Source organism: Ptychodera flava, chromosome 6 (genome assembly GCF_041260155.1).
Source record: "Ptychodera flava strain L36383 chromosome 6, AS_Pfla_20210202, whole genome shotgun sequence".
Taxonomy (NCBI): Eukaryota; Metazoa; Hemichordata; class Enteropneusta; family Ptychoderidae; genus Ptychodera; species Ptychodera flava.
Genome location: NC_091933.1, coordinates 36,044,600 through 36,072,400, shown reverse-complemented (window position 1 = coordinate 36,072,400; position 27,801 = coordinate 36,044,600). Strand labels below are relative to the sequence as shown.

At 36.4% G+C, this 27,801-nt stretch overlaps 1 protein-coding gene and 1 long non-coding RNA gene across 3 annotated transcripts; both read right to left on the bottom strand.

Annotated features, from left to right (window-relative positions):
* Nucleotides 1–644: 644 nt before the first annotated feature.
* Nucleotides 645–27,801, bottom strand: LOC139135632 (uncharacterized). The gene is made up of 6 exons (XM_070703126.1): nucleotides 27,715–27,801; nucleotides 3,786–3,856; nucleotides 2,400–2,834; nucleotides 1,905–1,949; nucleotides 1,530–1,627; nucleotides 645–1,000 (listed from the first exon to the last, which is right to left on the bottom strand). Exons 1-5 carry the CDS (start codon nucleotides 27,717–27,719, stop codon nucleotides 1,545–1,547), a joined length of 639 nt encoding a protein of 212 aa, XP_070559227.1. The 5' UTR covers nucleotides 27,720–27,801; the 3' UTR covers nucleotides 645–1,000; nucleotides 1,530–1,544.
* Nucleotides 7,255–15,343, bottom strand: LOC139135634 (uncharacterized). Of its 2 annotated transcripts, XR_011553015.1 has the most exons (5): nucleotides 14,798–15,314; nucleotides 10,011–10,110; nucleotides 8,542–8,677; nucleotides 7,826–7,911; nucleotides 7,255–7,559 (listed from the first exon to the last, which is right to left on the bottom strand). It is a non-coding gene; the product is annotated as an uncharacterized lncRNA (long non-coding RNA). The 2 variants fall into 2 exon arrangements; XR_011553014.1 differs by having other exon boundaries at nucleotides 8,542–10,110; nucleotides 14,798–15,343.

The window sequence follows — 27,801 nt, the reverse complement described above, 5'->3', positions numbered from 1 at the left end:
GCACCCAGTGTGTAATAACGGCTTGTCAGGTTTGAAGGAAAATGTAGTTGTATTGAATTCTCCATTCAATTCTAATTCAATGACTGAACTATATATCAAAATGGCACTATTTTGATTCATGTGCAAATAGCATGTATCTAAACTTGCACATATTTGAAAATGTATGTCCTTCTTTCAGAAGACAAAAAATTTGTAAAATTTGATCGCGTGAGGGCGCTCTGGAACATGAGCAACCACACTCCGAACATTGATGGCGCTCTTACAAGGCTGGTCCGCCGCCCAAATTTGCAAAATTGTTGTGATTTACCATAGACCCTAAAAAGAAAATTGCAACATTTTGGAATTCGATTACTATCTCTAAAATCAAGGAACAATGCTAAAGGAAATGTTTTGACAAGGTGTATATCATATTTTTGCATCGCTTTAACGACCGAAATTTTCTAACGTTGATGACATATAACTGTGATAAATGTTGGAGCAGATTGTTTTACATGTTACGAAACTTGTTACATTTATCTCATCTCTTCTTTCTACTAACTCTCTCTCTCTCTCTCTCTCTCTCTCGTCGAATATTATGTCTGAGTTTTATTCACAGGCGTTATTAGCCGTTTGTTCTGTGTAATTTATGCATTTAACTTCATATCAGGACAGCCATCGTCTTGAGTTTCTTCTTTTCAATCAATTAATGCCATTTTATTTATTTAAGTCGTTTTGTTGACGACAAAAGCATCTTCGTCTCTCGAAAACATTACAAACATGGATACATAGTCTCTGACACACTACAATATATCCATTAAACTGTGATAAATTGGCTGTGTCAAAGGTTTGGTCTACACTGTGCAAAAGGCTTGGTCTACAAGACAAGATTTCTACAAGAATTGTTTGTCGATGCATCAATATTGCTTTCCGTTTATATAGTTGAAATTAAAAAACAACGAAGACGTGCAAAATTGTAGTTATTCTTCTTGTAAATGTCGCCATTTCCTTATTACGTTCGAGTCTGAAACAAAAAAAAGAGAGAGATGCGTGATTAAAACCAAACCGACTAAAATTATTAATGCAATTTACCATATTTTCAAATGAGTTGATAAAATGCAAATCAGAATAGAAGTAGACAATGATAAAGTAAAGTTGTCAAATATGAATGTGAGTGGACAATCCACTTTGAAGATTGTTTATGGTGTGACATCATGATGATCCATCAGAATTTATGAAAATATGGTATCTGCATGGACATCAATCTAGCCTACATGTAAAAACAATATCAATGATGCTTTGTGTACTCATGAATGGCGGCGAACATAAAAAAGGTATTGTAAAATAGACGTAATTAATGGGCACCTGCTCGCTCATTACATTTCACTCGCAAAGTTTCGAAAGTTTGACCTATCTTCATATTTTCTAAAGCAACACAAAGTTGTGTGACTAATTAATAGACTATTTCAAGCAATATACGAACGGTATATTGTTCCGTCTTTACAGCTACATTTTTACTACTGCATTGAAGGAAAGTAAGGATCAATGAATACCTTTGACTGATGAATTCAAATTGTCAGTGAGTAGTGGATGACGAACCCAGCTATGGTCAGAGTGATGAAGGCTGATCCCGAATCACGACTCCCACTATCTGTACATAAAAGTAACAGCAATTATGGCGGCAAGGACCTAGTGATATTTTGTATATACATATTACGAGTTTACGTATTGAATGACTTATAAAACTACCGCTAAAGTATAACATCTATTAGCCACAATGATCCTAAAACAAAAAAAATCATGATTTTTTTCATCTTTGAACTCCCTGGTACATAGGATGTCATTTTGATAATGAATCACCGAAAACGCTCCCTTTCGACATATGCACTACAGAAAGAAAAAGCGATTAAAATATAAAAAAGCATTACCTTCGTCACCCTTATCCGGAGCTAGAGTCGGAGCTGGAGTCGGAGCTGAAGTATAATTATTAGTGTGATTATTAAAACTTCCCACTTATACAATGCTGATAACATATGTATGGACAATTCAATGTGAACACCATAAACTGAAAATAAATTTAATCTCTCTACAAGTCACAATTTTTTATTTAACCAACATCGCGAGGAAGAACTTGGAAAACAAACGTCACATCATTTCTCGTCAGAGTAAAATTCCACATGAACACTGAGATGATAAATAGAAGACATGAATTGGACGGTTATAAGTTTAAGTTAGCTAGCAAAATAAAATTTTTTAATAAGTGGATCAGAAGATTACATAATGAAAGTTTTAAAACATTTAAACTTCCCTCCTTTTTTCAGAACAGTTTCATTGTCAACAGGAAAACGATACAAATTCCCTATTTAAAATGTGAAGGAAAGATTTGTGCTATTATTTAAAATATGTATTACAGACACACTCACAAGAGCAGTCAACAGCCCCATCGGATAACTGGTTGCAGACTCTACGCTGTACTGCTGAATATTCCCCATCCTGGTATGTGACCAGTAAACATATCAGTTTGATGTCCTCACAGTTGACAGATTCATCAGTTGTATCGATACGCACGGTAGCTGTCACATCTTCTATGACGTTCGTCGAAGAAGGTGACAGGTGCAATTCCGTTCCTACTGGTGGTTTTGAAGCTCTGGCGATGTGTTTCGAATAACATGTACCATAGCAACCGCTAACATCGTAGTCTGTCAGATATACTTCCACTTTTGTAACGATTGCATCAACCGCGTATGATATGTCTACGTGTATGTCAAAAGTGATGGTCGGGGCTTGGCTGACGCTGTATACAACGTTCGAACCAAACACGATATCAAAAGAAGTGACAGTCAGCTGAGCATAGGGTGCTGAAATCGAAAGTTGGAGTGTTTCAAAATGAGGTTAAAAGAAACGAAATCATTTGTCTCTGAAATAGAAAACAAACTTGGAGCTGCGACTTCGCAGGGCACACATGAGTACGGAACAATTACTCGTGTTAGGTGAAAATAATATACTGAAGATGAAAATAATATATAAGATACCTCGGGGACAGACATTCGGACCCCCAAACTTTTATAATTTTCTTTTCTTATCTACCAACTGTGTGGCTTATTTAAAAATCTTGGAGGATGAAACATTTTACCGTCTTAGTTTTTCGAAAATCGAAAATGTTATTTCCCAATGGAGTTAAAACAGGGATGGTTGCCATTTTGAATCGGTAAAATTTATGTTAGGTAATTTGTTTTTCTTGTGACCCCTCATTTTTACTTTTGTTTCGGTAAGAGTATAGCTTAAAGTTTTATTGAGGATCAAAAGTTTGGGCTTTCACTCTCGAGGCGCATACTACCTTAATTCGTGAAACTAAAACGATTTGAATAAACATAATGCAACAGGCAGCGTCACTTTGAAAAAGGGATAGCTTCGGAAAGTGAACCGCAGAATTTGCAAGGACAGCGTCAATAAAGTGCCCTGTTTAGTGATGGTTGGTGCAAATGGTTGTAGGGATCGACTTTCTTGCAAAGCAAATTTATTACAAACTAATAACTGAAACTAACAAGTTCTAAATTAATTTAAGAAATTTAAAAGAATGTGTAAGATTACAATAGTAAACAGAGACACAGCCTAGAAACTTAACACCCTACATGAACCAGTCGAAATATTGAGCAAGACAGTTCGCCATGGTATGAGTATAGTAATTTTATGATTACATAGATAACTATTACCATCATGGTAAAACTTGTAATTCTTCAACAGTTGGCTTAATTTACCTGCCTCTCCTACATGTCAATGAAACAATCGTTTGGGTAGGCTGATCTTACCTGGTGTCGTTATTTGTGCAATAGTATATCTGCAAGATGATATCAGCATCAGAATCAAAAATAAATCAAACCTTAAGGTAATAATTATGAAAGAACACAAGAGATGTTAATATCATTTTGCGAAAAACAATGCATTATGATGGATGGATGCCGATGCAGAATATATGGGCACATATATTTCACAATCCCTTTTCTGCAAACATACTTTAACAAATCCGAGCACGGCACTTCTTTGTGTGTCTGTCTACATACATACATACATACATACATACATACATACATACATACGTACTACGTACGTACGTACGTACATACGTACATACGTACATACATACATACATACATACATACATACATACATACATACATACATACATACATACATATACATTGATATCTTCAGAAATTCAATGCTGGTTTAAGTGAGGGGTGTTGCGATGTCTGATGATTGCTTGGGACCCAGCTCTACAGTTCTAAATCGTTCTAGATCATAAAGATCGATGCCCATTTTACACATTAGTTGCTCTTGTTGTGAAGAAAATTCCCTATGATGACAAAGACATCTTGTCTTGACGTACACTGCAAATTCTTCTAGCTTTCTGGCAAGCTAAATTCGTGCTAAATTTGCACCGGTTTATTTGTCGCTGAACGGATTGCTTCATTTCCCCTAAATTGGCTTGCTTTTTGGTTTGTTTTCAGTTTGCCTACATGCCACTTGATTGAACAGACTGGCAAGCTAACATACCACACTGTGTGTAGGACTTGGTTTGCAGGCAATCCACTACGTGTGTCCAAAAAAAGCTTGAATTTAGAGCATATTTAAATAAACATCGGTTTACAGGCAAGCCAGCACTTCCTTGTTAGACTGGCATGAATGTTGTTTGCTTGCAAGCCACCCTGTGGTCTGTCAGCAGGCCAGGAGAGAATCCAGTTTTAGGTAGGGCGGGGCTGGGCGGGGCTGTGTAGGATATGGTATGTGAGGGCTGGCATGGAGGGATTGGGCACGATGATGCTTTTACTGTCTGTTGTCCTCTTAAAGTCCATTTAATCCTCTTTCTATCAGGTTCCATAGCCAAGCTTGGAAATTAATACCACTTAGGAGAAAGGGGATTAAAATAATTTAGTCTTGATGAATATACCCGGTACACTATACACTGACAAACTGCATAGTCCTGTAAAAAAAACAGTAAAGGAACCCCGGATTGAATGGTATTTTATCCAGTGAAAGGGAGAGCCCTGTGGTGGTAACCTGCCAAAGAGATCACACAAAGAAATGTCTTTAGTGTTATTATGATTATTATTGATAAAATGAAAATTCTTGACAAAGTTGTACAATTCAGGTAAATATCACTTGACAAGCCATACATGCTGATAATAATAATGATTCGAATATATATACATAAGCAAATAATAAGTGTAACTTGGTAAGAAATAAAATACAGCAAAACCTGTACTATCTCAACTTTGCCTAAAATAGAACGGTCAAACTTTAGAGGTTTTTAAAACCATTGCCTATTGACACAATGACAAATATTCCCCAATATACCAAACACCATTTTGAAGATTTCAAGTCCATGTGGAGGTAGACAGGTTTTACTGTATATGGAAAATGTTTAAAAGACTACAGGCCTCTAAAATGAGAATTAAACATTAATAAAGACAAAAGAATTAAAACAAATACTGGCCAACTCTTCCATGAATGGCATAAAATAACATCTGATTCCAAATCATAGTGTCAATGACACTATCACTAAAATCTAAATCAAGTCATTCCTAGTTACTAGAATACATCTGTCAAATGAGTAGTTCTGAAGAATAAATTTTTTGACTCAAAACTGAAAAATCGTTTCAATGACACTTGGCTCACATTTGGTTTGATGTAGCAGGCCAGAGTGAGTATACTTAAATTTACCCCTGGGATCATGCATACAAAGTTTCAAAGCAACTGAACAAGTAATTTCAGAGAAAAATGATCTTTTTAACCAAAAATTGAATACATTGCGCAAATACAAATATAAGAAATTTCACCAAAATTTGAAGACACTCAAATAAGGTTGCCTCTAGGTACATGCATGCCAAGTTTACAAGCAATCAGAATGGTTAATTCAGAGAAAATATTTTGTGACCAATTTGCTGATTTTTCCGTTTTATACCTCGTTAGGTATTTTTGACACTGACATATTCATTTGAACAAATTCACATCTCCACCTATGGGTGTACCTGTACATCAAATACTAAGTTGGTAGTGCCACGATTTTGGATTTTTAGATTTGGATGGACATATATTGCACATACTTACAGACATACAGACACTGCCAACCATATAAGCTCTCAGGTATATATGCATAAAACATGTCCGAATGTAGGCATAAACCTGCCCAAGAAATACATATATGCAAATCTCACTAAATCTGTAAACAAGCAACCTAGCCGCCGATAGGTCTCTGCTGTATTGTGTAGAGACTTAACTATTTATGACATATGTTTTGATGAATGTGGAAATCTTTGACAGCCTTTGATATGTTTGAAGGTGAAAAAGACATGGGACTCATTAGGATAAAAAGCCAAGAACCTCTGCTCAGGCTGAGAGGCAGGAAAGATAAAACTTTCCTGGCCGACCTTGACTTTGATTGAGATCATCAAGAAGAACATTTCTACCAAATATCAAAGGCATAATACAAGCAGTTTTTGAAAACAAATTTTTTAACGAAAATGGCAAAATTACCCTAAAAATACAAAATTGCAGATTTCAGCATAATTTCAGTATATCATATTGAGATAAGCACTAGGAACCGCAACACCAAATATCAAAGCTATCAGACAAGTAACTTATGAAAACCAATCTTTCTGATAAAAATTGCACCCAAAACACAAAATTACACATTTCATCATAATTTTGATACACATTACTTTAAGATAACCCCTTGTTACCTGTATAATTAATACCAAGGCTATCAGATAAGCACTTGTTAGAAAAAAACGACCCAAAATGGCTAAAATAACCCCTACAATACCAATTGTAGATTTCATCAAACAAATTAAATATACGCTACACATTTTGGTCATCCCTATGAATCATGTATGCAAAATATCATAGCCATGAGAAAAGCAGTTTTGGTGAAAAAGTTTTGATCATGACCAAAAATTGCAAAACTAGCCTCAAAATTACAAATTTGCATATTTCTACACAATTTGAACAAATGTGAAATAGATTACCCCTAGGGATCTGTGTACCAAATATCAAAGCTATCTGACCTGTAGTTTTGAAGAAGAAGATTGTTAAGATTTTTTGACTAAAAATGACAAAAATTGCCTAAAAGTAATAATATGCAAAATTCAAAATGAATGAGTCAGCTTATATGATCAGCTTCCCATCTCTGACAGCAAAGCTAAAAAGGAAAAATGAATAATTTTTCTTAATATCGCTATTGAGGAAATAGGATACATACAAAGTCCTACTTTAGGAAATTGTTTTGCTATGACCAAATTACACATTTCCCGTAATAACAAGGCCTAACTGTCTGACCCTACCCCGGATTGTATTTTTGTCTTTAGATGTGAGCCAAAAGTATTATAAAAATTGGCATGCACTCTTTACAGCTGGAGCATGGTCAAAGTTACTCAGGAAATGCACTCCAATATAATAAAGGAGTGCAAGATCAAGATTATTGCTTCAAGAAAAATAAACTGCTAAACCTTCTCCTCATGCACAAAAACACTCAAACGAGGTAGTCTGCCATCTTCTTCTCCTTTCACTGAAAGTTTTCCAGCATCCTATAGAGAAAGAATAATCCTGGTAAAAAATATGTAGCCAATTAAAGATAACATTCTTTATACAACTCAGAAAGGCTTTGTTCGTAAATTTGTCCAGCATGTGAACACGAAGTTAAACCACTACTGTGGTGATAGAAGCTACTCAAAAGTGACAAAGAGCATAATGAACATGACACACTATTCCCTTTAAGGAAACCAATATTAAAATATAAAACCAAATATGAGCTAATCATATTGTGTTGAATACCGAGAGATATGATACTTACATCAACAATGCCTACAATCTTCCCCAGTGCATTTTGAACTGCAAAGGTCATCTCCAACACTCTGATTGCTGCCAATATTCTGATCCCTAAAATGCAAAAAATATTATGCATTATGTTCCTCATCATAATAATAAAGTCTATTTACACTCATTCCATTTCATTACATAAGTGTAGCATATTGTATGTCATTTCATTTTGAATTTCAGGTGCATTTGACTCAAAATTGCTTCAAAATGTAAACTAATATAACGCAATACACACTCAATGATTCACTGACTTTAAAACTATTTACTACAACACAATATTCTACCCCACTCAATGTACAAAGCAAACATGGATAGATTTACTGCTATGCCAACCTTTCCAACTTTAAAAAAGCAGAGACCTTGGGGTTGTGTCTGTCCAAGTATGTGTACATCGTTTATGTTAAACTTCCATCAAGGTACAAGAATAGCAATTTACTTTTCATTGCTTTGCTGTCTATCACATTATGCCTGTTATTTATGCTTGTAATACCTGGTAACAAGGTTTACCTTTGACATCAATGTTTGAAAAGAAAAGATTTGGGAAAATGAAGGTTTGTCAAGTTTTAGGGCTGTTCAGCCATAATTTAAACTCTATGGTTTGCTACCGTTGGGAAGTGAGTACAGGAATAGAGCGTTGTGTGAGTGTAAAACATATTACAAAAGGTAATGCAAAATTAATTATATCCTTACTTTCTTTGGTTCCCTTTGATAGAAGGAATATCACTTTAAGATTCCTTTAAGGTAACCTTGTCCTTGATGTGTTTGGTACAAGTCCAGATTTAGCAGATCAATACTATCTGAAATAGGGGGGGGGTGTATCAGGCATCTGAAAAGAGATTAAAACCAGGAAGAACAGTACCAAGATGCATACGACACACAGTTTCCCTACTTCCAGTTATTTAAAAGTTATAGACATGAGGAGACATGAGGAGAGACTGCACTAAACATATATGGTGCTAATTTCTCAAGAAATGTCATCTTACTCACTGACCACAACTGTTACTTGTTAAATAAAATTAAAATAAGTCCAAACACATAAACTGAACTTCATTACCACTTAACTGACACCTTACGTCCATTCCATGATAAACTATGATATTTTTTCATTACTTATAGTATATACTCAAGTTTGAAGTATCAATAGAACCTCCACTGATGAGACATTTTTCCTATTTCATGAATGCCCTTTCTGCTACACCATATTTATTTACTAGTTTTCATGATGACTTTTGGGGCAGTTGCAGCAGTTGAAAAGTTCTTTCATTAGAATGCGTACTTGGAATGTGCTATTTTTCACTGGCAGCGACTCAATAATTACACAAATATGTAAAAACAGTGCATTCCAGTTTCAATCTTGCCGGCTGCAATTTTCACTGGCAGCGACTCAATAATACACAAATATGTAAAAACGGTGCATTCCAGTTTCAATCTTGCCGGATGCAATTTCCACTGGCAGCGACTCAATAATTACACAAATATGTAAAAATGGTGCATTCCAGTTTCAATCTTGCCGGATGCAATTTTCACTGGCAGCGACTCAATAATTACACAAATATGTAAAAATGGTGCATTCCAGTTTCAATCTTGCCGGCTGCAATTTTCACTGGCAGCGACTCAATAATTACACAAATATGTAAAAACGGTGCATTCCAGTTTCAATCTTGCCGGATGCAATTTCCACTGGCAGCGACTCAATAATTACATGTAAAAATGGTGCATTCCAGTTTCAATCTTGCCGGATGCAATTTTCACTGGCAGCAACAAATATGAAATAGATTATCTCTAGGCACCTATGTACCAAATATCAAAGTTAAATTGTTGAAGGACAATGGATGGACGGATGGGACAGAAAATTAGTCTATTTGAAAAGCTACTTAGGCAAATGTGAACATCACAAACACATGTCTTTGTAAGATACAGTTTTTGATATTCAAATATAAATTTTGATTATTTGTAGATGAATTTTGTGATCAACTTGGATTAAACACAAAAAGGTTAATTTATCATAATCAATTATGGTCACTGTGACGATATACTGTAAATATTTGATTTAGATAGGGTGGCCTATTATCTCTGAGAAGATCATTCATTTGATAGAAGACACTCACAGAATACACAGTATAATATATTGCTATGGTGAGAAAGGAATTAAACCTTACCTTAACTTTCTCTAAGAACTGGAAAATGGCCATTCAGCCTAAAGGTTATTGATGTCATTTCATTGTAAAGAAAGAAAATCAGGCCCATCAATATTTTGATCTGCAAAAGAAAAATAATGACAATATCACTGTTCTCTCCCATATAGTTATCAAAGCAAGCCAACAATTGTATGAAACATGAACATACATACATACATACATACAGACAGACTGACATAAACAGACTGGCACAGACTTATGACAGTGGCCCCAAGTGTGCCTTCGCCCATGGAGATTGATAAAGATATAACAGCTGAATGTAATGATAAAATAGTTAAACAGGAACTTCCCCTATAAAAGCTGGATTTCTGTAAGTCTTTGCAAATATTAAAACCACGCTACTGATTGGACGTGCTGAGTTTGGTTGCAGAATCCCATAGTTTGTCATGTTTCAGGCATTCACTGAATCTTACATTATGACGTGGACTATGCGCTGCAAAATTCAATACAGTCTAACTTTATAGTTAGGCTCTATTGAATTTTGCAGCGCATATTTTGTCCTTTTCTGCAATTACTAGTACTATCAACAACAATAATAACAACCACAACTACAACAAATTTACAGAGTCCAAATATATGTTTATTTTTCTCCATTTTTAAATATTTAATAATCATCATCATCAATATCATCGGAAATTGAGGACCCTATGGTGGAACTAGTGAAGTGATACTGGGTGTTGTTGTCATATAACACAGATATGCTAAGATTACCAGGGTACACTCACTAGACGAGTATTCTTATAATATTGTATCACATTGTTGCACCAAAATCAATCCATTCCATTGCTAGAATCTGGATGCACGGACGTAATTTATACTTATCTGAATTTATACTGTGCTTTGCGCACAGATCGCAGGGATCAGACTAAATATTAGTAAATGTAAAATGTTGCAAAACAAAAAATTACTATGTTGCTACATTGTCAACCCCCCCCCCCCCCCCCCCCGTATGGCATACCATAGCGATCGAATTCCCCACTACCAGGACACAAAGTGCGATCAACCCTGTTGCCCTCCACTCCCTCGGTGGAAAACATTGATAGGTGCATGACATTCAAGTCTGAATCACATGATTCAAAGTCAGTCATCATCTGCATCTGTTACAGATCTTGACGGAGAAATTTTCATTATTTATTCCGAATTCCAGTCGGTCATATGGACCGACATGTTGCTAAAAACTTTCGGCCCGACGAGAAATCTGTCGGTCTCAGACCGTCGGACCAACGTTAATTTCGCACACTGACTGCATGGTTTACATGTATTGCCTGCAAAAATACCTCAGGGGTTTGATAAAGGGGAGGGGGTGTCTGGAAGATTGATGAGGTACATTATCTTTTTTATTCAATACATTACATTCTTTTTTCCCCACTCTCCCACCGTTCCTTTTTGTCAAACCTTCTCTGGCTAATTTTTTTATCGACATTTGTTTGGAATATTTTTCATAATCCCTCACTCTCAAACATTAAAAAAAATTTTGGATATATTTGTTGGAAGCCAAACCTGCTAAAAGCACCTCAGCTATGTTTTCTAATGATTTTTTACTGCATTTCCACACCAAATACATTTTACAATACCAAATGCTTACTAAATCATTACATTATATACTCTTAGTTCCAGTAGGTATAAAATTACCAAAAAAATCTAAAAAATACAAAATGAAAGATAATCCTGTAAAGATGACAGTTTTGCAAAGTTGCCCCAAAAATTCAAAATTCTGGATTTCAACCTAATTTCAATATATCATATTAACATAAACCCTAAGAACCTGTTTGCTGAATATCAAAGCAATAAGATTAGTAAATTTTGAGAAACAAATTTTTTGACCAACCAGATATGAACTGAAAATGCTCACGTTTCATTATATATTGCATTATATGTAAATTTGAACCTTTGCCACATGTTTGCAACTTCATTGAAAGTAATATGATCAGGATAATGAACAGTATTCACCGCCAATTAATTCTAAAAGTTCATGAAGTATACAAATATGTAATTAGCTGAAATAAAAATATTAAAGTTATTTGACTGCTCTTATTGTATCACCACTTTATATAGCAAGTATAATTACCTTGGCCAAGTCCTTCAAGCCATAAATGCCGAACTGTGAAAGCTCATTAGATATGCAAATTATACATTAGCTGACATGAAAATGTGAAATGACTTTCGATATTGTTTTAACCTGGTATAATCATCAATGTACATAGCATGTTTTGCCAACTTTGATCAAGTAAATCCCAGTATATATCCGTAATTAGAAAAGATTATTGAATATACAAATTAGGAATTGGCTGAAGAAAAATGCTTAATGACTTTCAATAATGTTGTATCACAGTATCTTTAATGTATATAGCAAGGTTCATCAACTTTGGTCTGGTCAATTCAGATATATATCCCTAATTAGCAAAGTTCAATAAATATGTAAATTAGGAATTGGCTGAAGTACAAATGCTTAATGACTTTCAAGAATGTTGTATCATAGTAGCTTCAATACATGTGGCAAGTTTCATCTACTTTAGTCCAGTCAATTCAAATATATATCCCTTATTAGCAAAGTGTATTAAATATGCAAATTAGGAATTGGGTGAAGTTAAAATGCTTGATGACTTTCAAGAATGTTAAATTATAGTATCTTCAATATACATACCAAGTTTGGTCAATTTTGATCAAGTCAAATCAGATATATATCCCTAATTAGGAAAGTTCATTAAATATGCAAACTAGCAACTATCTTTCATGTCATCCCTTAATGGTTCCCACTACTGATATATTTTGGTATGAGCAACATTTGTAGCAAATCTCGTCAAATTGTGTGCAGTGGTTTTTAATGTATATCTGTTTTTTCTAAAATCATTAATTATGCAAATGAGCAAAAAGTATGCAAGCCACACCAACCAAAAACTAATCAGTTCTTGCCATTTGTTAACTGAATCTATTTACCAGATTTGATTCTGATCTGATCAGCCGTTTATGAGATATCAGACCAACAGACAGACAGAAAGACAGACACACGACCACACAGGCAGACAGACATCGCTGCGACATATGCTCACGTGTGTGAACACGTGAGCAAAAAATGAGAAAAATTGCCCCCAAAATACAAAATTGCAGATTTTATCCTAATTTCACTATATCTTATTAACATAAACCCTCGGAACCTGTACACTAAATATCACAGCTACCAGATCAGTAGTTTTAAGAGAATTTTTTTTGGACAAAAAAGGCAAAAATTACCCCCAAAATACAAAAAATTGCAGATTTCATCAGAATTTTAACACATGATTAGATTTTGATCAACCGTTAGAACCTGTGTACCAAATATCAAAGCTTGCTTTCAGATCAGGAGTATTTGGATGAAACAATTTTTACCAAAAATTTGGAAAATTTTCCATAAATTACAAATATGAAAATTACCATAAATATGTATAAACTTGACTGAGGTCATCCTGAGGAACATGTATACCAACTTTTTAAGCAATCAGACAAGCAGTTTCAGAGAAAAAGATGTTTTGACTAAAATCTGAAAAAATTGCCTTAAAAATAGAAACATGCAAATTTCATCCCGATTTCTGCACACATAATTTAGAATACCTAAGGGAATCTGCCCATTACTTTTTTCATTTACTTTTTGGCACTGACATGTTCATTTGAAATCTCCACCCTAGGTGCACCTGTACGCCAAATACTATGACAGTAGGTGCTGCAGTTTAGGAGTTTTTGATGTGGACGGACATACATACATACATACATACATACATACATACATACATACATACATACATACATACATAAATACGGTACATACATACATACAGAGGCTATTTTGCCACTTATAAGAATACCTCCCATTAGCATATATACATATGCACATATTGGAGCTAAAAATAAAATTAGGGAACTATTGAAGTTTGCGTTATCATGACAACCAGTAAGTTGGAATACATGGGGTCTGAGACAATGAACCTTATGACAACTTTGACTGTAATTTAATCACTTTTGGCGGGGAAAGTACGAATGGTAATTGGTTTCAGATAAATCTTGCGGGACTGATTTAGAATGAAGTGTAAACATGGGGATATATGTGTAAGGAGCTGGTGAGAGGGTTTCATATGTTCTCACATAACATTTCTTAGCACTGTCCCAGCTGAGAATTATAAGTTTCTTAGAAGAAAATTTCCTGCCGTGAAAAAAGTAAAACATACTAACAGTATGACAATGACGTTTGGGAATCAAACATACGGCCCACCATTAAGATGCGAAGCCAATCGTAACTTAATACCACAAGCGGTGCGAAAAAGAATTTTGGCGGGTAAATCCCTAGACTGGTTGAATTTAACCGCCGTTGAAATATTAATTTGAGTTTTTGATAGCCTGCTACTCACATTAACATACCAACACAATAATTGTTGGCAAAATGAATTAGTATATCATAAAAACACGACTTTTCTTCTCCCCGTCTGTGTTACTGTGATGGTGATGTATGAATTCACTCACAGAATTACCTTTTTCAAGGCCCCCTTCTACACAATGTCAACGGGTAACGGTGACATGAAATGTGTTATACTATTACAGAAAAAAAGCAGATTTGTGGTATTAAAATATTATTGATGATGAAACTGGTCCCTTCTCAAGTTGTCTATGCGTAGTAGATAAAATTATGAAATACCCAACATTTGAGGAAACACGAGTTTGTACCACTGTCGATAAGACACGGTGAGGCCTATATATATATGTCATGGAGGTCGACTTACCCGACCAGAATTTTCAACGTCCACGTCCACTGGGAATGCAAACGGTTTTCCTTGATATGCTCGCGACAGGCGAGCTCCTTGGTCCACAGTTAGGCGCCATTGTCTCCGCTGTATACCAGGTTCAAAAGGCGGGCTGATAATTTTGAAGAAGACAGTTAATGACCTGCGTCCCAGCAGTAAGGCATCCGCAGGCGAAATGGTCTCAGGCGCGACCGACCGGTTCAATGCACAATGCACACTTGTACTTGTAGGAGCCAATCAGGGTCAAAGGTCATGTGTCGTCCACACTTGGCCGACCAAAAATAAGTATAATTCATCATTACCCCTATTCAAACCTCAACGTAGACACTCATTATCGTTAATATGAACATTTCCTCATAATGATTTCAGGGATAAAAGTAGCAAACATATTAAAAGTGGAAAGTAAACTGTGCTACATTGACCTCTAACCTTTATTACATATTCAGACCTTTACGTCCCTTGGCAATATTCGACAAGGTCGAGAAACTTGAGAGTTAAATACGTTGTGTAACTCTTATGCGTAACTTGTAAATACCATGAAACGTGGCAAGTATTACCGCTTAAAATAGGATCCTATGTGCGCTATCGTGAGGAGATTTGCATCCTTTTATATAGAGAATTTTATGTAAGTTTAAGGCTCGAAAACCGTCTCTGTGTTCCGTTCGCTTTGCTGTTCATGAGATACAGTGATACTCCTTGTCGTTTGATGCCGAATGACTTTGCTACTCTCCTAAATTACGCTAGCCCGTCAGGCTTGTAGGCACCAAAAATTACTTGCCTGGCAGTGAAAACTGCTAGCCAGTTAGCCCTGCGTACAGGTCTGTGTGTTCATGGAGGCCGTATAACGCCGGGAACACACAGACCTGTACGCAGGGCGCGGGTCGCTTCCAGAACCCGGAAGTAAGAGTGCAAAGGAGATATACGACCCGGCAGTTGGAGTGATCGCGTCAAAACCGTTTTTTCCGGAGCGAATATTAAAAATTCGCAAGCGTGGCTGATGACTATAAAAAATCCGCCAAAACACGATTGGAACTCATTTGGGACAATTGATCTTTATATTTTTCAAATTTCTCAAAAATGATAGGTGCCCTATAGTTGAATGTTGCGATACTACAAATTAGTCATAAAAACGAGTGTGTAACTTAAAAAGGAAAGCAGATGAGGTTACATTTGCAGAATAAATCGACAACACTTCACCATCCCATTATCCCAAATTAGTTCCAATCGTGTTCAAATGAGTTTTACTCGCATTTTGTGAGTGGCGCGAACACTGCATATGACCAAGTCAGTTTTACTTGTTATATCTTATTCAAACCAAGGGGCAATCCCGCATGTCATTAAAAGCGGCAAGAAAATTAACTGCAGCAGTGGATTATAAGTTCTATTTTAAATTGGAATAAATTCCCACCAGATCATAGAATGAGTTTAGTTTGTCAACAAACCAACGATGACCAATTTTTGCACAGTGATCTTGTGGCGTGGAATACAAACCATTAATTCCGCCTCAGTTGGTCTGCCTTATACAACCTTAACTTACCTGGTTAGGGTACAAACCGAGACATAAGTTTGACTGCAGACCGATTTGGAATAAATACAAGACAGTGTTCTGAAATCTCAATCCAGAATAATTTGCAGTGTAGAGACTGTTTTCTGTGGAGTTGTTGCAGAGCTCAACGTTCATACGTGTTACCGCGTTCGCGGTTATCTAAGACTCCCCCGACAGATATTCGAAGAAACTTTAAAAATTGCGGATAGCGATTCGAAAATTCGCGTTTCTCCTTGCAGCTGTCAATGACCAAGCACACATCAATCTTTAAACTTTAAAATACCAGCGATGCTTCCCAAAGATGTCCACCATAGAATTACGACGCCATCAGATGGTCTACCTGAGGTACTTAATATCACAGTCGGATAATAGTCCCATGTGATGAAAGGCTGCGATGGTAGTTTTCCTTTGCAGGCCAAATCATTAAAGTCTATGGCCAATGCTCTTGCAAAAGACAAACATCATGTCTAAGTGTCTGGGGAGGCAAACCACTACTTTCACGGTCTACAAATCTAGGGAATGACACGTGACGCGTTAGTCTGCGACACCATTTTGTTGTCTTGATTCATTTTCATCTAACCAGAACATTCTCAGGACATGGGTTTAACAAACTCTTTAAATCCTCTCCGGAGAGTCGACTACGATGAATATGCAATATTTCGTTTAAAGTTTAGTACTCTTGGCGTCTATTGTAAACTTTCCCTTGACCGGTACATACAACTTAACTGGTCGACACCTACGCCGACGAAGACGTCGACGGGTGTAGACTTGACATAAATATACTTTTTTGACAAAGTGGTTGAACTCCTTTTACAGCTGTAAGTTAGATTTAAGGTAAGTGATAACACTCAAATCACGAACTTCCACAATTTGTTTCTATGCCACTGAACGGTAATGAATCCTTCCCTCTCTACATTTTCTTGGCCACATTGTTACTGTATTCTAATTCGTTGAATATCAGCCTTCCCTGAGGCAAAGGTCTATGTAAAATGCCTTGACATGCATATTTGTAAATTTGCTTTAAGTGCATAAATATCGCTATGTTGATTTGTTCAATTGTGATGAACCCTTCAGTCTTTTGCGAAAGGTACTTAAACTAACTTTTCTACAGAAGAAAAAATGACATAACTCAGTGCTGTATTAAAGCAATAAAGCACACTTCATTGCTATTGTATCATAACAGTATATTGAATTTCTCGCAAAGAACGCCAAAAAAGGATTTTGGCTCTTGCCGAGAGCTCGCGCGTGTGCCAGCAGTGGTATATCGCCATTATACCATGGTTCTTCTCGACCAATCAGATCGCTGCATTTACGCGTTCAATATACTGGTATTCACAAAATACCGGGATTTATGTCCGAGTACATCGTGCAGCGGAGGTATTGTCCGAGACGCGTAGCGTCGAGGACAATACCGTAGCGTACGATGTACGAGGACATAAATCCCGGTATTTTGTGAATAACCTTATTATTATACACCTTTTTAGTCCAACTTTACTTGAAAAAAAGTCGAAATTTAGGCGTTTTTTGATGCTTCTCGCGCACTGCACTGAGCGATCGCGAGCAGACTGGGTACGCGTTCAGCCGCGCGTCCGCAAAGCGCACAGAACGAAATTTCAACCCGCGCTGCGCAGTGCGCGTGGTAGAAATTTTACGTCAGCAGCATATTTTCACTCAAATTCACCGGTTTTGGACTGACCATGATTTGCTTTGTGAAGTACTGAATGTTAAGAAGTATATATTGTTGTAAAAATGTAAAATATTCTCTTCTTTTTCCTCGCGTTGACGTAAAGGTGTTTTGAGGTCAAAGGTCAAATAGCGTCCAATAACACCTAAAGTTATTGGACTCCGCGTCCTCTGATACCGAAACTTACTGTACGACGAAACTCCATAGGTTACAGACGTAGGTGTATAATAATATTTGTTATAGCATACCAGTATGTTGATGGTTGTAATACAGCGACCTGTTGGTCGAGACGCGAAAAAAAAAACGTGGTATATTGGCGATATACCACGGCTGACATACGCGCGAGCCTCAGCTTGAGCAAAACTCCGTTATGACGTTCCACACCAGAATTTTAATACTTTATGATATAATAGCAATAAATCACACCCAGCGATGGTATGCCACTCGATCTTTGTTGTATGTAAATCAACGTGGAAAAGATACGATAGAGTTACACTGTACCAGTTCATCCATATCTGTCTCTGTCTGTCTGTCTGTCTGTCTGTCTCTCTCTCTCTCTCTCTCTCTCTCTCTCTCTCTCTCTCTCTCTCTCTCTCTCTCTCTCTCTCTCTCTCTCTCGTGTCCAGCTTACCACTTTAAATGATATCATTTTATGTTATTTTACAAGGAGCTGTGTGCTCGGTTCGCGTTCACCAGCTCGCGCTCGATGTTCGACTGTTATCGTGTTTGTAATTCGATGTTTTTGTTCCTGCCATGTTTTATATGACCCGCAGAATTTGAGTCGCTAAATCTCCGCGGACTTATAAAACAGTGATTCGAATGAATAAAACCTTAGATGGTCGCATTGGTGAAGTGATCGTGAAATTGAAGCAATATACTTTGGCAGTTTGTCCTGTACAGGGCGTGTAATTAACGCGAAACCCACATTGGCAAACCAGCTACATGTAGCAACAACCGCGTACGCCAAAACAAATTTCTTTACACGACATTATATTACCATGCCCTGCCCGTCGCATTTTGATTGGTCGAGCTGAACCACGTGACTGACCACAAATACACAGTAATGGTCTGTTTACATGCCCGTGAATATGAATAATAAGATTAACAACTCAAAGTATTGTAACTTTACAGCTCAAACGTAAATCATAATCAATCACAAAATGAAATGGAGCACTTGTAGGTCAAGTTGAGATACATTTTTCTAAAAACATCTCCGGATTTGCCAAATTTTTACAGCGCGCGTGAATGTTCGTCGCGTATTGCTCAGTTTCTGGGGCCCAGTTGTCGTTCGCTCCTGAAATTTTCGGAAATTTTGACGGTTTTCTTGGGTTCGCTGATAATATAATGGAAATAACAGACTCCGCTCTGACCATTAACGTTTATTTGTGGGCGCGGGCTCGAGGAAAGCCAAATTAACGGGCTCGGCAAGCCTCGCCCGTTAATTTTTGGCTTTCCTCTCGCCCTTGCCCACAAATAAACGTTAATGGTCAGCGCGTCGCCCGTTATTTCTATAATATACATTCATGTGACATCTGTCAAACATCACAGTCACGGATAGCGGCCCCGGGGTCATGAACATTCACGAATAAACCACAACTCTGTAGCGGATCGATGTTTGTGGACACCATGCATGGCCATGGGCCGGAGGCCTGACCGGTGTCGTATATCGCCACTGTATTCAGATGTATATCTTGTTCGTGCAAGATTGTGAAATTGTCGATGGTTGTTCGTAACAATTTTCATTTATTTCGTATTTTGCATGTAATAGCCTAATGTTCAAATGCGATTCTAATGACGTCACCGTGTGAACATCATCTAAACAGACTTTGTTAATAGAGAAATAACGGGCGACGCGCTTACCATTAACGTTTATTTATGGGCAAGGGCGAGAGGAAAGCCAAAAAATTGAAGCCTCGCCCGTTAATTGGCTTTCCTCGAGCCCGCGCCCACAAATAAACGTTAATGGTCAGCGTGGAGTCTGTTATTTCCATTATATTATCAGCGAACCCAAGAAAAGCGTCAAAATATCCGAAAATTTCAGGAGCGAACGACAACTGGTCCCCAGAAACTGAGCATTACGCGACGAACTATCACGCGCGCTGTAAAATATTGGCAAATCCGGAGATGTTTTTAGAAAAATGTATCTCAACTTGACCTACAAGTGCTCCATTTCATTTTGTGATTGATTATGATTTACGTTTGAGCTGTAAAGTTACGATACTTTGAGTTGTTAATCTTATTATTCATATTCACGGGCATATAAACAGACCATTACTGTGTATTTGTGGTCAGTCACGTGGTTCAGCTCGACCAATCAAAATGCGACGGGTAGTGCATGGTAATATAAAACGCATGGCTTTGGAAGACTTTGTAGCCAATAGGCTTCATTATTATTCTCACTTTGAACCAATAGTACTGTCACAGTCGTGTTGCTGTTCCCGCAGTTACGGGAATGAAAGCGAGGTAAACTGCGTTTTGTTAATCCTTGTGATGCACTTATCAATGTTTTCCACCAGGAGGGGAGTGCGAGGTAACAGTGGAAATTGATCGAACATCGTCGTATCCGTTTGGCTACATTTACATTAAGCTTATGCTTGCAATGTTCCGTTCAGTTCAGCTTCGGCATGCAGATTCTACCACCTGTATGGATCCGATTTTGGCGCAACAATTTGATACAATATTACAATAATACTCATCTAGTGAGTATTCTCCTGGTAATTTTAGCGTAACGGTGTCGGGCCAGGCAATACAGACAACACACCATGGCAATGACTTCACTAGTTCTATACTTGACCCGATTCGGATTTTACATGTACACAAATGTAAATTGTATAGCCCTTCATTTTCCGTTTCCTGGGCTTTCATGTAGCATTCAACACAAACGGTTCACGGACAGTGAGATTCTTGATTCAAGCTCATTTACTTGTTTAATTAATTTCTGTAATTAGGCTATGTATCAATATTCAGTGCAACAATTTAAATGGGTCCCTTGCCATTTGTTGATCATATGTAGTGTTGGTTGCAGTAATCTATGACATTTTAATCCATAGATATTTGCATATGTAATGAAACTTTTTAATAAGGAAGTGTATCAAAAGGCATTTCATTAAACTTCTCGGGTACATTGGTTATACTTAGATTTATTCATAGTAAAAGTGTGATGACTATGTTGTACTCTTAAGACTATGTTGTACTCTTAAAACAATTTAATGAAATTCTGTACTTCGGCTATATGACGAAAGTGAATCTGATTTATTGCTTAGGGATGGACCATTAGACCTTGGAGGGGATGGTCACAATGAAATTGTGAAATTTTTTTTTTACTATTGTAAATTTCTATTTTTTTTCCATTTGAGATTGGCTGTGCAAATTTTTTTTTCAGAGTAAATTTTCAGATTTAAATTTTTTTTTTTAGTTCGTCGCTGTCTGAAAATAAATAGGGGAAAGATGTGGTGCAAAGCACCACAAGCGGCCGCACAAGCGGTCACGGTGGGAGGTCAGGAGGGGGTGTCCCCCTCCTGCCGTTGGAGCTTTTGAAAAATAGAGATTAAAATGGTATTATTTGGTGGCACTTGGGAGTATTTTTGTGGGGGGAGGTCAGGAGGGGGTGTTCCCCTCCTGCCGTTGGAGCTTTTGAAAAATAGAGATTAAAATGGTGTTATTTGGTGGCACTTGGGGAGCATTTTTTTCAGATTACACATCTTCCTCTGAAACATGGTCTTCTTGCTCCTCAGTAGCTTCCTATAGTTTTGAAAATTGACTATTTTGGTTTCCTGGCTTCCCTTTCTACTGCGTGGTGAAATGCCTATATTCACCCCACCAAACATCATGCATATCTCATGATTTACAATTGATTTTGAGAAGCTGAGAAGGTGTTTGCAAAATATAGTGAAATTTGCATATTGTGTTTTTAGAGCAATTGTTGCCCTTTTTTGATCAAAACATCTATTTCTCTGTAGCAGCGTATCCAAATTGATTGGATGTGTATAGATGTGGTGAAATTTCAATAGTTGTCTTTTTAGGGCAATTTATGCCATTCATGGTCTAAAAATCTGTATTCTCTGAAAGGACTTGTCCAATTTCTTTGAAATTTGCTACATAAGTCCCTTAAGATTTGTTTAAATCATGCTCTTTTTTGTGGTGGAAAAATTCTTCAGATAATTGTCATTCAGCATTTGCTACACCCAAACGATTATTCATGCAGATTTATTCAGTATTTGCTATCGAGAAACTTTTAAAGTTCAACCCTTTTGTGTGTTTTGTGTTGGGATTTGTTGGATAGATGGCATTCTACGTAGTGTATTGTTGAATGTTAAAAATGTGTTGCTGTTGTTTTTGAGGCTGTTTTTTGAGAAAAAAGAATTGAAAATGCCTTTTTAAAAGCAAAATAATGTATAATGACTTGATAATGTTGTTTTATCATTATTGACGTGTTTCTACTTGTTCACCCATTCTTGCATTCATCATTGCAATAAAATGCTGTGAAAAAATGAACCTGATGTGGCCTGCATCTGTTTACCTTGATCTTAAAAGGCAAATACAACTTTCTGTCTTGACAACCATACCATAGTTTCAATGTTTTACCTAGTGTACCAGCTTGGTTTGTACGCAGGAAACAAGTAGAAAACAGGCTCTAGAATTTTATAATTTTAAAGTGATAAGAATACAAAAGTCCTGAAAAGATAAGATAATCACAACTTCCAGTATAAGGGATACAGTCACTCTAAATGTATAAATTAAAATTAAAAATGTGCCTGGAAGATGTACTAAAAAGTACAGAAAGTTGCTTCCTGTCGGTAAAATCTAAAAAATTCAATATTTTAAAGACTTTTGCAGATTTTGTTTTTACGCATTTGTCTTCTTATTTTTTTTTTATTTTGCAAACTAGTTTGAAGATTTTTTTTCCCTAACTTTTCCCCTAAAATTTTTTTCTGTTTTGACCACCCCCTTCCCAAGATCTAATGGTCCGTCATTTAGTGGAGTGGATTTGATCCAAGTTGCATTTAACATACTTTTGCCTTATGAACTTGCTATGTTTACATCATACTTACTTTTTTTAATATTTATTGAATACAGTTTTGAAGGTTGATGAGTTTCACATAGAATAATTATTATATATATATATATATATATATATATATATATATATATATATATATATATATATATATATATATATATATATATATCCCTTTTTCTCTCCACAGATTTCTGAACGGCTGATCATAATTAATAACCAATTATATCTTGTGGAATTCACCTCCAGGGAGCATAAAAACTACAGTGAAAGATACTTTTTCAGACAAAACAACTGAAAAATTTGACACACAGGCATAGAATTGACAAACCTTAGTTTGCTGTCAATGATTCCCAATTCACTCACTTTGATCTGATCATTTCATTACCCCTACACAATTCACGACGCATAACAGTCCAACAAAATAACTAAATCCGGAATCATTCATATCACGATTACACAAAATTCAAAGTTACACTTCACAAGTTTAGATTTTTCTAACTTTATTATAGTTGTTGTGTAACTTCCTAAGTTGTTCTTTCTATAGAATTGTATGGTGTTACTTGAAAAATGCATATTATTTGTCCATTCTAAGAATAATTTGTCGTGCTTTGTTTACTCTAATAAAAGACTGATTAATATTTATGTGTTATGTAATGTTAATAGAAATATTTTGGTTTTCATTAAGCTCATGAAACTTCAGAGATCCCATGCCTGTTTTTATATCATAAGTACACAATTCCTTTTCATTTGGTAAATTTGTATTGTGACAAATTCTATTGTTCAATTAATTTGCATTTTTCAACTATTACCGCGTGGGCAACTTAAGTTTTACTTTGATTTTATATCGTATGTGTTTGCTGGTATAGTTGTTGAGTCCAGCGCTGCGGTCACTGCGTTGATGGCTTCATTTTGTGGCATGTTTGTGTACATAGATACCACGTCCAATGTTACCAGAATAGAATTTTCCGGTATTTGTATTGATTCTAGTTTGTTAAATGAAGTCTTTTGTGTCCTGACGTATGTTGATTGTCTTTGGACGATTGGTCTGATGAAATAGTCTATATATTCAGAGATATTATTTGTTGGGCCGGAACAGCCACTAATAATAGGACGTCCGATTTTGATGTCCCACATGTTTTTTGATAATTTCATACACCGTTTCAACCGTACGATTTATTTCGTCCTGTGTTGCTTTACAGTAGTAGTAGTGTTTAGTAACTGCCTATTACTTTCTTTAATGTAATCTGTCGTATTCACAATTGCTATCCCTCTTCCTTATCGAAGGGCTTTCCAGTGATCTGTTTGTTTTTGGACAGATTGTTATAGAGCAGTTTTTCTCGGCTCTAGTTATGTTGACTTTGATATGGGTTCTGAAAGGAATTTTCCGCTCTCCTCAATTTTAGTTGCTTCGAGATAGTTCTCCAGTTTGTGATTATCCGTCGTTGATGGTGTCCACGTGGATTTATCTTTGAACGGATGTCTACATGTTAGATTGTTTGTTTCTCATAATGTAACGCAATCTCATGATGCGAATAAGTTTGTTCATGTCACGAACAAGAGTTTAGCACAAGTATTGCACAGTATTTTACTCATCTTCTTGTATAATACAAAAAGTATTTTATCAAAATATTAATTTACAAAATTAACCTCATGATCAGTGCTTTGTGACTAAACTTACCCCAAACATGCAGGTAGAATTGAATTTCGAATAATGAAATATAGGTAACTTGAATAGGACTTTTGGCAGTCTCTGTGTAATATTTTCATACAATTTCTTACCAAAAAATGAATGAAAATAACATTAAATGTAGGTGAACCAATAAAAAGTCTGGACCAAGCAAGGCCTTTTGCTAGGGGGACTGTTCTATGAACATCGACAACGTATATCGACATATTTGTGACAATAGGGCGCCTTTTTAGAAAACTTGTGGAGAAAACTTGTGTTGTTTTATTTGTAACTGTGTGGAAATAAATTTTCTTTTTCAAAAAATAACTCGTGGAGAAAAGATCTGACCATTTCTATTTTTCTGTGTATATATGCATTGAAAATCAAATACAATTTTCTGGGGGTGTCGTGTTATATAGGAGACCATGTAGGAGCAAGTCAACCATGGGATGGAAACCAAATAGAAGGCCATTGCAGTACTGTATGATGTCTACAAGGGAATGTTAATTTTCAGGGGAAATTTTTTCACAGGGTAGGGGAAATCAACAATATTTTTCATCTCAGGGTAAGGTAGCTTCATGTCTGCAGGGGAAATGGAATGACAAAATTTTGAGGGGATTTTTTTTGAAGGGCAGGGGAAATCGGCAAGTTTTTCGCCTCAGGGCAGGGGAGCTTCAAAAATTGACAGTGGGGAGGGGGAGTGGCTAAAAATGAAGTTTGAGTGGGGCAGGGTAAGTCGAAAAATTTTCAGTGGGAGGGCAAATTATGAACAGCTAATTAATTACCCTTTTGACTTAAAATTAGGAAGTTCACATTACTTGTCATGCACAATATATCTTATCATAGTAAAGACTCCTTTAAAAGTGCATTGTTCGTTGGCTGCACCTGTACCATCGCTGTGTGCTTCATTGCTTAAATATCAGCTTGTCAGTCACGCCAATGCTACTATGGGTTGTCAACTGACAGAGAAGCTTAATGAGGGACAGTGAGCATTTAGATAGCAAGAAAATCTGTGTTAGAAATAGTTAAATGATTAAACACATGGGGTAATCGCGAGTTTAGAGTAAGCGTTACGAATATTAATTTTTAGAACTGCCTTATAAGAGCATTTGGCTAGCGCTCGTATTGCCCTTCGCCAAAATCAACACTGCCATTTTCTATTGTCTGCGTTGCTTCCAATGCCATAGTCTAATACGGATGCTATGTATCTCTCGTCAACTTTCTGTTCGCTCAATATTTCAATGGCCTACGAACAGGGGGACAGTTGTCTCCCCAATGCTGGACTAGTTAGGAGGTGGCAAAGACATACTTTGCCCCCACCCCCAACTTTAACAACTACAACTGTCTCTTGCTAGCCCGGCTAGTGAGAAGCTTTACGTAACAAACATACAGCGGGCACTTTGTTACATTATGGAACATACAGTATAACTGGCTGAGCGGATGCACGTATCGGTAATTTTTAATCAGACGAAACTTAACAAAACTCGCCGATCGTAAAGAAAGGTTTAGCGTGTGACATGAAAACAATTAAACGGGTTGTATGAGAACGCTTATACCGGTCCGCATATACGATACATGAACAAACACAACTTTCTGTGTGACTGTCAGAGATAAGACCTTGAACGTGTAAATATTATTTAACGGATGATCTCTCTTTTGGAGGAAGTGATGGCCCTGAAAAGAGCCCTTCGATTTATGATCAGAGTTAGTCTTATTTACACCTTCAACAGATCACTGAAGGTCAGGCCAGTACTTCTAAAATTCTACAAAGTACATTTAAGTTATAACTACCATATTTGTTATAGTATAGGGGCGCTTCTGCTTGGACTACTTTTGGAAGTTTTTATACAGTATAAGAACTATACGTTTTTGTTTACTCCCTTAGAATTCAATTCAATTCAATTCAATTCAATTCAATTCAATTCAATTCAATTCAATTCAATTCAATCCAATTCAATACAATTCAATCAGTTGTACCCGACTCTTACATGAACGGTATGGTACTAAATCAAGATACATTGCAAATGGATCTGCGATACAGCACAAGAAATAAACATTCTCCATATTTTGTTTGCCAGCAAAGCTAGTTTCTGTGTAGCGGCCACTGTTACAGTAGACAACGTATTCCAGTTCCGACCTGAATTCAATTTTTGATAACAATACAATACAAAAACAGGCTGTGGATATGTATGTCATCATGGGGTACCGAGTTCAACAGAGATCTGTAGTTAATACACAAAACACAATACGACTGAGAAAATTGCCAAACGTTAGAGATAGTGGAGCTGTAACTATAATATTTTTCATGCTATTTAATTTGATCTATCATTTCTACCATTTTAATTATTGAAATTTACTCTTGTATTTGCTTTATTCATAAATTTAATTTTTGCAGTGAATCAATCACTACAAGAAAGTAGGTAACATTTGCACCCCACCCCCACTCCAAACAAAGAGTTGCTATATGTTCATTCTGCTTTCTACCGATTTTTTTTTGTTAAGACTTGGGAGAAAAACTTAGATGGCCAGAGACATAAATTTTGATGGCAATAACCCTCACGCAGACGGCGGGTGTACACGAGATTCGGTTCAATAGAGACACATGGCACGACCCGCTTTAACGTTGGCGAGCAAATTAATCCAAATCTCATGTTTACTCATCTGCGGAGAGGGTTATTGCTTGAATACTTGTTCTTTCCATTCCCTTTTGAATATTTGACATTTAATCAAAGCAAATTTGCAAAATTTAAAACAATTTCTTGTACAACAGATATCAAATTGTGATTACCAAAACTTAACGTGTTTCAGATATTTATTTATTATTATGTCAGTGCATACGAAGTTTTCCCTCAAGATATGCGCTATAAATAAGTGCATCGATCGAATGCATGTTTTACTGTAATTTGGATATTTATTGTATTTTGTTCCTTTTCAAGAACACCTCTGTCCAATTTTTATTGTTGATGCAGCCTCTACTTGCCCCATTCTTGATTAAAAGTCTTCGCAGGAAAAACAATTATCGGGTGGTCCTTCAGATAGGTGTCGACTTTCTCGATGTCTGATTCAG

Excerpts from the sequence above, each read along its gene's own strand:
- LOC139135632 (XM_070703126.1), bottom strand. Across the intron at positions 2,835-3,785 it reads TGCACAAATAACGACACCAG|CACCCTATGCTCAGCTGACT; the intron begins GTAAGATCAGCC and ends TTTCGATTTCAG. Across the intron at positions 1,628-1,904 it reads TCCGGATAAGGGTGACGAAG|ATAGTGGGAGTCGTGATTCG; the intron begins GTAATGCTTTTT and ends TTTTATGTACAG.